Here is a 13,531-nt window from a genome sequence, read left to right as displayed (position 1 = left end):
TAAATCGAATTTCTGAAAGGCTGGAAGTGATCGCAATGGACAAGGACGTGTCCAAGATCGTACTTTATATGCACGACAATAAACGTTCGACATCTCAGAATGCGCCGTGCTGATTTTACTCCTGGCATCTGTCCTGGACAAAGAAGTAGATGTTGTCTCCAGAAGAACACTCATGGAAATGAACTTCACCGCATAGCACACTCCCATCCAACCTTCATCTTGAATGATATCTTTATCGGCCCTGATTTGTTGAAAACGGGAGGCGTACGCCTTTTTTGTGACAATTATGAACAGTTTAAGTGTCACAAAAGAGGCGCACGCCTCCTGTTTTCAAAAAATCAGGGCAGATAACGATACCATTGGAGATTGTGGTTACATGCAGTGCCCAAGCGGCACAATGTACTGAAAGTCGAGTGCAATAGGGGTGGACGGTATGCGTCTTATCAATGTTCTTTAGTTTCACGAGTCTGTTCACGGCCTTCCACCTACCCGTCCACCCCTATTGCACTCGACCTTCAGTACATTGTGCTGCTTGGGTGCAGTTAACTTATAAGAGTGAATATGCCTGAAGCCCTGACTCATGGCGACGATGATTGTGACATCACTCTTAAAACAGAGGTGGCGGTGGTGGTAGTGGTGGTGATTATGAACCTGCTTGACGTAGTCGACCACGCTTAAGCGGGCGACGTCACGACTACCGCAGGGGAGGACCGGGCGTCCTGGGCTAACTTTACAGCGAACTGTGCCGACATTTCTCTTAAGGCGTCTGAGCAAAAACCCAGGGAATGCACCCAGACAGCACAGCCGGCACCCGGATTTGAACCTGGTTCACCTTCCAGTCACGGCGTGTTAAAACAGAGCTCCACCACATAACACGTCGGAGGCCAACCATTGCACGGAATGATACCGTTATCACTCCTGGTTTGTGGAAAGCGCGGGGTATACGCCTTTTAGTGACAATTAACTGTACACTCTAAAGACAGAACTTCACCACATAGCAAGCCCTTAGCCAACCGCCATCCCGAATGGCATCGTTCTGCCCCTGGATTGGTTAAAAACTGGAGACGTACGCCTTTTGGGGACACTTGTGCAGCTACGCTAATTGTCTCAAAACGACGTACGCCCAGCGCTTTCCACAAACAAGGAGTGGTAACGGGATCATTTTTGTACAATGGTTTGGCCTTCACTGTGCTATGTGGTGAAGTTCTGTTTTTATAGTGTACAAGTGTCACAAAAACTTGTGTATGCCTGCGATTTTCAACAAATCAGGGGATCGAACGGTGTCAGTCAGGATGATGGTTGGCTATAGCAGCGCGCTTATGTGGTGAAGTTCTGCTTTTCGAGTGAGGCGGGAGGGATACTGGCAAGCGCCAAATCTGGACGGATGCTGCTAGGTTTCAACTTCCTGAAGAACAATACTAACTTTCGATTTAAAATTAATGCACGTGCATACGGCACAACGTTAGAAAGTCATATGCACGAGCACATTTATGTGCACCGAGCAACAAAAAAATGCGCTACATAGAATTCGCAACGAGAACGGCGTCAAGTACGGTAAGTCTCGGTGACAGAATATAACGCCGGAAATGTGTTTTAGCACGAAAGGTGTCCATTAGGAACGTCATAGCAACGTGGGACAGAAAAAAGAAAGAATGAAATAGCGAAACAGGAAAACTGCGCAGGAAGGGAGGAAAAGTATATTGTACGAGAACAATGGTTCAAGAAGCTACTACACCTACATCATTTTCCCTCTCGCTCGCATTTAGATATCCAATCGCAGTGTAGCATATCCGTCACTGCGTCCCCATTACGATAACCGGCAGCGGTGCGCACCAATCGCAGCACGCGGAAAAGTCACGCGATCCAATCGCAAAGCCTCGTCCGGACGTCGTTCATTTTGTCTTTCGCAAGACGTGCGAAGGCCTAGAGTACCGGCATGCGTGTAACCCACATAGCAGTGTTTCATTATTTTTTGTTTTTCGAGACTGGTGTCGAGTGTTACTCTCGAAACGTTGATCAATTACGCTTTCATACTACTGCGTGGGTAATTGCCTAAAGCATATTGTGCTCGGTTTCTGAGAAAACACAAATAAAAAAAACAGGATTTCCATGGCTTCTGAGCGCTATTAAGCTATGGGAGGCGATTAAGATATTGCGCACTACTCCTACGTATTCTTTAATGCTCAGAAACGTGTGTGAGAGATGAGGGTATAGAACGGACGAGTGCGCCCGGTGGAAACTATGTCGAAAATATGGCTCGTATGCTTCACGCGCGTCAGAGGCGTATGGTCAAAAGCTGAAGGATGAAGCCAATACGTTGAACTCATTTATAATAATTATAATAATGTTTTATTGGTGTCCAAGAACGGCCACGGGAGCCCTAGTGTTGGCGCACATAGCATCAGTCACATTGTCACAGACTCCAACATTGAACAAACAAACAGCAATATAATGCGAAAAAAAAAGGACATATACTATGTTGAAATATAAAAACCAAAAACAGAAAAGGGACAAGACAAAACAGATAGTGGTTGTTACGACAAACGCATGATTACATCATTTTTAAGGACGCATAGGAAGGAAAAAAAACTGTCCGAGTACTTGGAAATGGAGTTCAGGATCAGCAATCGGGTTTGTCTGGCATTTGGCAACGTATTATATAGGACCATATGCACAGAATCTATATCTACATAAAATGATGGTGAGTTGCGAAACGCAGCTCGAGAAGGACAAAAACTCGTACGACTCAATAGGAAAGAACAATCAGCATATGAATGTACACCTTTATAAGTGAACAAAGCAGCGCAATATTACGTCGTGCCTTATTCAGCGAGAGCAAGTTGAAATGCTTTAACAAATCATCATAGTTATGCAACTTAAGGGCCGGAATGCGCCGTAGAAAGAATTCATGAATGATGTGAAGAGCGCTTTTCTGCATGAATAGCTTCAAGGCGATCTAAACATCAGCAACGCAGATAGCGTTCCACACAACCAAGGGATATACTCCTGTCTAACTCACTCCAGCATGTTCTACATACTCCAGTACAAGTGGGCATGAGACAGCGTAGCGAGTGAAGAACATCGTTATAACAGATGAGTTATGTGGTATGTACTATAGCGCGGGATACTACATCAATCGCTAAAATGCTCGTTTTGGCATGTGAAGCGAAATATAACATTTTGTCTGTGCTTACGTCGGTGCATATAATAGGGGTCTGACTCTTTAGGGTAAATGCCGTCGCGTGCTGCTTTTAGATAGGTAATTCGTGGTGAAATCGGGTGCTATCGATGCATTCGGCATTTTTGTTTTCTTTCTTTTCTTCTTCTTCTTTTTTTTTTCTGTCCAGTAAGCTGCTCCATGTTAAGCGCACATATTCGTCAAAACACGCATACCGCGCGATTTATAGTGACAAGCACCACATGTTTTCGAATGTGCTGCTGGCTGGCATCAGCCACATCTCATCATCGTCTCTTTATGTGTGTGTGTGCGTGTTTCGAATGCGCTTTGCATAGTTCACTGTTGCACTTAATATCTGCACGGGGGATATGCTAGCAGATTGCTTCAAAATAGTGTACTAATAGGTCGTATATGTGATTGAAATTCACTAAGAAATTGGGTTTTACCGGGACTGGTAACTAAACTGATTCGGGAGCGAATAATCCGGAGAATTCTGGTTTAACCACAGAAAGTCAGGGTCCAATAATACTGCATTTCTAAAACTACACAATTCTTACAACAGAGTTCAACGCAACTATTGACATCAAGCTATACGAAGATTTATGGGGCACAGTGTATATTTTATTTGTTCGTCAACAGCTCTGCGTATATTGAAGACAGTCGCACGTAATGAACTCTGCACATACAGCTTTTGACTCAGTCGTAGCATGTCTTCCGAAGGCTATTCTATCCACCTAATACAGAAGCTGACGCCGGGGCCTTTTGAGCTGCAGTTTCGCGATCTGTGATGTGATATGGGGCTCGGTCCATTGAGATTCACACAACACACGCAGACTCCGTGTGCGTATATACCAACCACCCAGCAAGCTGCAGGAGCTCCCCTGCATTACACCCGTGATTAAGGTCCCCGATGCTACAGGGACAGGTCACACTTCCTGTCGTGCCTAGCGAGACCTGCACAGACGGCAATTATGCGTCACGCGAGATTGTTCGCGAGGTTGTAAAGTAAAGACACCGGACATCTACAGTTGCGATTGCGTCACGAGATGCTAGGCTCGTATAGTAAGGCCTCGCTGCTGATCTGGTCAAATGTCACGGCCGGGAAGTGTTATGGAAATACATTACGCATTAAATGCCCGTGTAGCCGGTTAGCCATCAGCAGAAATATCTCAGAGAAATAGCTTGTGATTTGCCCCATTGATGTTTCTAATTTAGCTTTGTCCGCGTCTTTTGCTGCAGTCAAGCTGGTATGAAGTATCTCAGGACTCCTAACAAACGAAAGGACGCAGGACATCACAATCGAACCATCACGAACTGAATGTATAGGCCCGCTTGCATAAAATGGTCCGATGTTGATGGAATCGTGTTGTAATGTGCATGGTCCTTTAATTTCGGAGCTAAGAAAGCAAATAAGATAAGTCCACGTGCTTTTCGAATAGCGGTAGATGGTTTCGCTTCGGGTCTGCGTACGCGCACATTGAACTACATCAATTGGGCTTGCATCCTCTGTGATTAAGAAGAGACAGCACCACTTGATGCGGTTACAAACAAGAGGTAAATTCACGCAAGGAGTAAACTGTTTGTTACGTGTGAATATACAAAGTGACACCTTGCACAACCTTGCACATTGTATTTGGAATCGTTCATCGGAAATAATACTCGTCAACCCTGTATATAGCACTCTTAGAAAAAAGGGTGGAGCAGTTACACCCTTTAGGAGGTAATATAGTTGTCGTATATGTTGTGCCTAAAAGGTTGCAAAGTTCTATGCCTGCTACCTGCGAATGATAGGGTTACCGCTTCTGATTCGGTGAGCGAGGGGGGCGTACGCCTTTTTGTAGCACTTTAGATATATGATAATTGCTTTTACTACCCTTTTACACCCTTTATCAGACAGTATGTTTACCTAGGTGGTAACTATAGAAGTTACCACCTTTTCACACCCTATTTTCTTAGAGTGAATGGCACAAACGTTGTACACAATAAACAGTATCGGTTTCAAACAGTGACAGGGACAATAATTGTTAGGAAATAATGACAATAATACACAATGAAACACTCAAGTTGTGGTGTGCTTTATGTTAGCCATGTTAGCATATTCCATATTGGCATATTAGCATATCCCATATTAGCATTAGCGATCATATTAGCGTTAACAAAATAACAAGGATCTCCGCCTTCGACTGTATACCCCTTGAGCATTTCCATTTCCAGCCTATTAGACTGCGCCATACGAGGCAATCCTTAAGCATGTATACGCTCACATGGTCGTGACCTCAAGCTTCAACACCTACCGGCCTTGCAGCCTCTCAAGCGCTAAAGATTTGGAGTCAGGCTGTAAGAGGCCACCCTGCGGTCATTACTGCGTCTTTCCTTTCGGAGCAAACTGTGGTGTTGCCATTATGGAGGAGACTGTGCCCCTCTACATGATTCCTCATCCACGGTGATGGAATGCCCTTGTGAGGGCCAGAGGTATACCCGGGAGCTTCTCAACCGGTGGCCCTGTACTCCTTTCGTGCATGGAACTGAAGCTTCTTCTGATGGCGCTACCCTGCGGGATTGCGCGTCCTGCTCCTCACGGGTAACTCTGCCCATATCTGCCTTAGTACGTCTGAAGGAAACTCAAAGGTAACAGCAAGACAGCAATGCCGGTGCCAAGGTTCGAAACCGGGTCACTTTCCTGCGTACAATATGGTTGTCCTAATGCAGTCGCGATAGGTGGTATAGGACGCATCCAGCGCACACGACACGAAGTGAATGTCCACCGGACTGTAGCACTTAGCATTCCGTTTCTCGTAAACACAGCAACGCACCACCACTACGAATCACACGTCACAACGCACGTTCACTGCCTTATGCCGGCTCCTCCGCAAGGCATATCCATTGCTGTCGAGGGAAGCACCGTAGCCTTTCTGCAAGCACGTCCTCTACTCTGGCCATAGTGAAGCTCCACTGGAGTAACACCACATGAGTGCGTGCCTGAAGACCTCACGCGCTCACGCAGTTATTCTTGACAGGCGTTTATTCTTCGTGGCTTCTGCCATCAACGTTATCATCACGCACTTGCATGAAGACGAGGATCTCTCCCTGCGTGTATGAAACCGTTGCATCCGTACGCAACGCGATCACGCGAATCAAGCACGATACACACAACGATGACACTTCAGAACCCGCTTGGTTGCAGGCTTTGCACGTTGCACATTCGCGTATATCTTGAGTGACTTGTGCGTATCCTGGTACTTAAAATATTTAAAAAGTTTAATACCTTTGCTCCTGCTCTATAGGACCGTGTTCAGTATACGAAATCGCATCCGTACACTATTTCAAACACTTTTCAATATCTCCTACGTGCTACTCTAATTATTTATAGTTTGTCGGTTTGTTTTCATATCATGTCCAGTTTCACATCTTTTCGCGGGGCTTTTCATTCCACTTGACTTTCTTGTGGAATATGTCTTCTGGTAGTGCGGTCTCTCTTGACTTGATCTTCTTTCTCGGGAGTTTTCTCTTGAGGGTTTATCCCACGTGAATCCGGGGTCTTTCAGATCTGGACAGGAATGTGGTGATTCTACTATATGTAACTTAAACTTGCCACTTCAGCAAGTGACCAGTGCCATACCTGCGTTCACCATTTGGTTTTCGGGTGAGGAACGCTCACCATCTCTCAGTGCCGGTAACTGCACAGGTTTAGTTGTTCCGATACTTTGGCATCGAACTACAGAATGGAAACTAGGAGTTTCCTTTCTGTGCGGATATATATTATATGAAATGTACTAGAGTAAAGCTTCGAAAGGGGCGGGTCAGTACTCATTACTTAGCCCACTTAAAATGCGATTCGCCTGGCATAATCAATAAGCCGCGCAGCACGAATGTTAAAGAGAGCGATAAAGCGCTACTCTTGACGAAGAGCCAATATTGATGGACACAACGCATAAGGTCCTGAAGCAGAAGCAGAATGGAACGAAAGGTCGGTTACGCTGGTGCCAAATATTCGTAAGGTGACGCACTGCTTTAAAGAAGGTTCAGCAGCACGCGCGTATTCACTGGTGTTTATCCAGCGCTGGCGATGCTCGAGGGCATATCTGTGAAAGAAATGCTAAGTTGGAAGACGGGTAACAAGAAGAAAGGGCATGGTACGTGTGTCCCGCATGAGAATAAGTTAGTCTATCGCAGGCAAAATCTGACTTATGGTACACCGTCGCCCAAGAAAGTCATGGCTAAGGGGATTGACGTTTCGAAGCAACAGCCTTTTGCGCTTGAGTACAGCAATTCAAAGCAGCTCCTCGATTGTAGATAAGCTGCACGTATACCACCGGAATAAATATATTGTCATCTCATACGCACCCGTATCCCAAACATTAGAGTACTTTCCTTCTCCCTTTATTAAAATCATAACAATATATGACTGGTAGTTGGTGTTTGACTGTTGTTGTTTTTATTTGCTTCATCAGTAACACACATTCACCTCTAGGTTTCTTGTTTTGCGTGGCACCTACGTTCCAAGAACAACATTTCACCACTTCAACATGTTCAAGCCCTATGCACAGAATGATACCATTGTCATTCGTGATTTGAGGAAACAGCGCCGCGTACGCTTTCTGTGTAGTGACCACTAGCTTAAATTCAGTCTATACCAAAATGGCGTACTTTCTTATTATCTACAAATGAGACATGACATGAGACAAATGAGGAAAGACAACGATATATTTCTTAGTGAAGAGCTATGTGGGTGTTTTAAGGTGATGCTCTGTTTCTAGAGTGCACGATATTAGCAAGAGTTCCAGAATCCAGCGGTCAAATAGATTGATTAATAGGGGGAAACGATAACTAGAAAAAAGGGACGAAGAACGTGAATGTGGTATGTTCTCAGCGCTCAAGACGATGAAAAATGAAGGTGTATAATGTACGATGTGTACAAAAGAAGAATGCACTCTCAGGCAACGTGGTGTAAACAAAGGTAGCAGTGGAGCTATGGTTCACCATAGTGAAACAGATATACAGACACGGACAAAATGAGAAGAAAAAAAAGAAATAGAAAAAAGCAGGTAGTGGCGCTTGTGGCAACCTAATGTGAGAGTGATGATATATCGGCTCGAAGCTGCACGCACGCCAGCACGAAAAGGTGTCCAGCAGAAATTGATTTTCCCATCTCATTTCCGCGTCAAATGCGTCACCTTATTGACAACACTGGGGACTCTCACGCCACGTTGGCGTTCTGTTGGCTATCCGTTCAGTCACATTTTCTGGCGAGAAGCTGGGAGGCTAAGTTCGTTCAGTGCAGAGATAACTTGTTGCGTTGAGAAAAATAATCGGAACGCGTCTTTTGGACCGCGGGCAACACCATGGGCAGCGCTGTTCAATAGGCGCGTTCCGATCACTTATCTCAACGCATCAATTTATCTCTATGGGGACGTTCGGCTAGAGTTTGGCACGGCGACATTGGTGCCGGCTTTCTTCCCTGGTGGCGGGAAGTTTTCCAGCATATTCTACAAGCGTATAGATGACGATATTGGCGATTTCACACGTTATCGCGTGAATTCTGTCTTGTGTTCGACCTATACCTCAGTGAATGTGTACAATGCCAGCTGCAATAACGGCAGAAAACTGCGAAATAACTGAAATAAATGCTGGAAATTACTTATCCTTGCCACCGCATGTGGCACTGATGGCAGTGAGCGACGGTGGCCCCTGCGTATGGGCAGCCGATCGAGCCCATACACTGAACGAACTTAGCCTCCCGGTGCCGAGAATGATTCTCGAGGGTTTAAGGCAATGATTTTCGGAACTTCGAAAATAAATCAATTTCTCGCAGCTGAAAGTTCTCAGAGAGAAAGCCGCAGACACCCCTCCTCCCTAACTCCTGCCACATCACCAACACTATTACATATTCACCGGGGAAGGATGATACGATCAACTGCATTTTGTCCTCGTTTTTACATTATTTTGGCTCATCGAAGCGAATTTCGAAGCCCATTCCCTCAGGAAAGTGAGACAGAATAGAATAGACTGAATTGGTTTGGATTAGATCGACTAGATTAGATTGGATCGGATATATTAGATTGGATTGGATAGAGAACATATAGGGCTGTTGCAGCAAAGTTTGCGCAGCGCCATTTCAGGCCCAAGCGGCCACGGATCCAAGTTAGGTAGTTTTATTAGCAGGTTTTGCATGGTGTTTCAAGCGGCATGGCGCCAAGGATAGCTACAAAACCTGTAGGAAATCTACAGAAAAAGCGCTGCATCTTGCAAAGTACGAACAACTCGAGACCGCGTATATGAAAGTGCCGCCGTCGTCTGCTAATTACCGCGCGTTGCATATTTTGGGGCGCTGACGTTGCTGCTCACTCGCGCCACCTGACCCACAGAAACAGGTCTATGGCCTGCTAAGGGCGACAAACGTAGATCACCGGATTAATATCATGTAGCCGGCTACTATGGCAGCCTACGTGTGACATCGTCGATAGTGAAGAAAAACACACGTATTGTTATCATTTCCTTTCGATCTAGTATCTTTATTACATTTGTTTGGAGGGATAATGGCATTTAGCTACATATACGACGTTACTTTTGCCTCCGACTGGACAAACAAGCACAACGATCTCTAATTTGACCACGGTTCCTGCAAATCTACGTGATCGAAATGTGTCAAAACGCAAGTGTGACTGAACTGTCACCTAAAGTCAATAAAGGTAGCATTGTGATGTAGACGCGCGCGTACGACCAGAGAGAGAAAATGTGGCGCTGTTGAAGACGACGAAGAACAAGGCGCGATATCATGTAATGTAACCATACATTGCCGTTAGTGTTCGATTTCCTTCGTGCCGCGTCTTCAAAAGATATCACGATAGAACAGTGATGCGCGCTAGGCAGCATCACGGTGTCCGAAGACATCATGTTTCCCCGAAATCTTCCACGACGTGAAGGCGGCGACCAATTCATTCCTGCACCTGGTGAGGCGGTTACGTATGGTTTACTAGACGCGCGCTGTACCGACTGAGGACGACACCAACGCGGATATTTATATCTACATCTTGTTTACCGGTGGTATAGCCACCAAAGCAGTGAACGGCGGTATACGACTGCCTAGCAGGCAGTTTTAGCAAACGGTTGGTTAGGTTATCGTGAGTCAGAATCTTTCACTGATTGGTTCCGGTCGATACGGTTCGACGCAAATCACGTTATCGACGGTTTGCTAAAACTCTCTATTGTGTTCTATCCTCAGATCGTATATAGACACGTTCACATTCTGGATATAACGTGTATGCTCTGCAGTGCGTGCATATATGTGGCTACAAATTGTCTTTCTAGTCTTCTAAGCTTCTTTTCAGATGAAGTTTTTAGTACATGATGCGCGGTGATCCCATGGTCGAAATATCCGCATGGGGCCACAGGTACAGCTTGCGACATACTTGTCTGGAATCGACAGCTTGCGGTTTATCCTGTCTGAAACCCTGTTGTTGCAAGAATGTTTCTTCCTACTAATATAGCCACGTACGGCATGCTATACCCAGTACGTGTTTATTAGTTGAAACCACGACCTACTGGATTATAACGACCATGTCATTGACACCCCTTCAGAGCGCCGCATTTGGAAGCTAGCGGTGGCGCTACTCATCGGCCCGATTATTGCTTCCTCAATATCTGCTATACTTTGTACTTCAGCTTACCTTAGTATTTTTGTACAAACCGTGGATGTCCCAGGAGAGATGCTTCTTTCTAAAGTTGATTATCATCATTCTACACGTTTTCGTAGGACCTGTAGCTGTCGTCTGCTACGGTAGTTATACGTCCGCTTCTGCGTGTTCAAAATTCAAATTTCCAATGTCCACTCATGTTGTAATTATCGCGGGCCGATGAGTAGCGACCCTAGCGGATCGTGCGGACGGCTCCTCATAGGGGTTGCCGATTATGACATGGTCCTTATAATCTAGTAGCTCGTGGTTGAAACAAACAATCTTTCAACGCCTGGGGACTCCAGGCCGGAGAAACCGCAAGCTGCCGCTTCCAGACAAGTATGTCGCAAGCTGTACGTCGAGAAACCCCTACTAGCTCAGTGCAGCAATACAGCTCACCTGGCATGTCACGAGTAAATGTGCCAGCTATGCCGCTTGTACAAGCTGGTCCTTTCCTTGTCGCGTATTACCGTTTACCTTGTGAAATAAACACAGCTCTTCATGGCTGAATAACAGGATCAACCGCCATGACGGACAACGAAGTATCGCAAGGTACCGCGATACTTCTGGATCGAGCTCATTATCGACAATCGCTAACAATTACAGCAACATGGTAGATTTATGCTGTACTATATTTTCTGTGTAATGTAACCGCGGACCAGTTACTGATCTGCTCGCCTTTAATCACCCTAGCCATATTCTTTGTCCTGGTCATGGTGACTCTCCTACCGCCAGCGACGAGCTTCAAAGCAGAGCACACTCCAATTCCTCTAGTAATAAAGGTATGCACAAGAGCGCACGATGTGCCCAGTAGCTTTGCCCAATACATACGTTGACATGATCAAAGACGACAAGATAGTTTTAGAATAGGGTCCGTACAGTAGGGATTTGGGGCTCCAAACAAATAAGAGGTCCTCACTGCGCACACCCAGAACGGAAACAGCGTTTTGAGCAATGTGCAGTGAAGGCTTTATCTCTTTGGAACCCCAAAACGCTTGGGTACCCTATCCTCAAGCTCCCCAATGACGTAACACCGGCATACGGGATTTATTCCAGGGTCATGGTATCATGGACCTTCATAAAGGAGACGTCGCTTTGGTGTTATGTAAGTTGTGGTACCGTTTTGCATTCACAGGCATGTACGGTGACATGCAGGCCGTATAGTTCTTAACGGCTAACGCTGCACGTCAGTATTAGGGTATACCAATAAGGTTATATTACTAATAAGGTTGTACTTATTAGTATTTGGAACTACTGTATCTTTCGTATACTGAAGCTCTATGTATCGGTGCCGCGAAGACGGAGCCAAATTTCATCCCTGGCGCCCATTTCACAGTCAGTCACCAAGTGACGAGATGAAACTGTTACACGGAACATCGAAGGGGCGCCACGCTGATTAACATCAGTATGCTTGCTTTTAGATGTAACAGTAAGCAGCCTCGGCCACGAACCTCTGTCCTTGTCCGTGGTCGGACGTACCTGTTGTCTGGAGGTCACCGCCACGGACGCTGACTGCGATGTACGTCTCAACTTTGCTCTCTTTCCCTTTACAGTACACTGTAAAAAGAAGGGGGGGGGGAAATGGGTCAGTTTGAGGATCGGATGCATTACCACAACCGTGAAATAAATGGACTATGTCACTAGGGAAGTAATTGCATTGTAACATATTTCTGGATTGAAAATTGAAATGGGAAGAAATTGCAATCTGGGGACCAGGAAGTTGAAATTATTACCCAAATATTCCCTTTTCCTTTTTTAGAGTGCAACGTTGGCAGTCATTTATTTGCATAATCAATCCCTTGTTAGAAATTATGCAATGGCTCTCCCCGAACTTAATTCCGGAATAAGCTTGTGTGCTGGATCCGCATTGGCCCCGGATGGCACTTCGTCTGTGACAAAGTCAGTTGACTGAGCTGCGAAACTTAGCCTCGATAACATTTTTTCAGACGTTTACATGAACGAGGGGAAACGTTGTGAGTTCTTGTTTTCGACATCTTATACGCTTTCGGTTCTCCATTGTCTAGTCAATGCTGTTAGTGGGAGGTGACATGGGAGACATCTATCCGGGAGACAACCGGAACTTGACTGTCTTCTATCCAAATTTGGTAAGTTTGAAAATAACGTGCAGCAGTGTAACGCAATTTAATGTAAGCAATGTAATGCCTGTGAACATTATAACTGCAGACGTGCGAACGGACGGAAGAGCGCGCATTCTTGACACAGAACTTTTTGACACGCTGTAGCTAACCATTGCACCGAATGACACCGCTGTCACTCTTGATTGCGGGAAAACATGGAGCGTACGCCTTTTTGTAACGCTTACGCAGTCGTCTGAATTGTCACAAAACGGCGTGCGCCCCGTGTTTTCCCGCAATCAAGGAGACAGTAAACCCGCATAGAGAACGATGTTGTCACGCCGTCGAAATGATTCTTTCACTATCGCTCTAAAAACAGAACTTCACCGCATAGCACGCTCCTAGCCGACCATCATCCCGAATGATACCGTTATCTGCCCTGATTTGTTGAAAACGGGAGGCGTACGCCCCTTTTTTGTGAAATTATGAACAGCATAAGTGTCACAAAAAAAGGCGTACGCCTCCCGTTTTCAACAAATCAGAGCAGATAACTATATCATTCGAGATGATGGTTGGCTACGAGCGTGCTATGCGGTGAAGTTCAT

General features: G+C 45.6%; 1 protein-coding gene across 1 annotated transcript in view; it reads right to left on the bottom strand.

Annotated features, from left to right (window-relative positions):
• The window catches only part of LOC135400782 (aryl hydrocarbon receptor-like), a 291,269-nt gene that overhangs the window by 201,840 nt on the left and 75,898 nt on the right, over positions 1-13,531 (bottom strand). The window contains exon 3 of the mRNA XM_064632695.1: positions 12,303-12,408. Within this exon, the coding sequence (XP_064488765.1) occupies positions 12,303-12,408 (106 nt within the window). The remainder of the gene's footprint in view (positions 1-12,302; positions 12,409-13,531) is intronic.

The sequence above is a fragment of the Ornithodoros turicata genome, chromosome 7 (assembly GCF_037126465.1).
Source record: "Ornithodoros turicata isolate Travis chromosome 7, ASM3712646v1, whole genome shotgun sequence".
Taxonomy (NCBI): domain Eukaryota; kingdom Metazoa; phylum Arthropoda; class Arachnida; order Ixodida; family Argasidae; genus Ornithodoros; species Ornithodoros turicata.
This window is presented reverse-complemented; position numbering and strand designations above follow the sequence as displayed.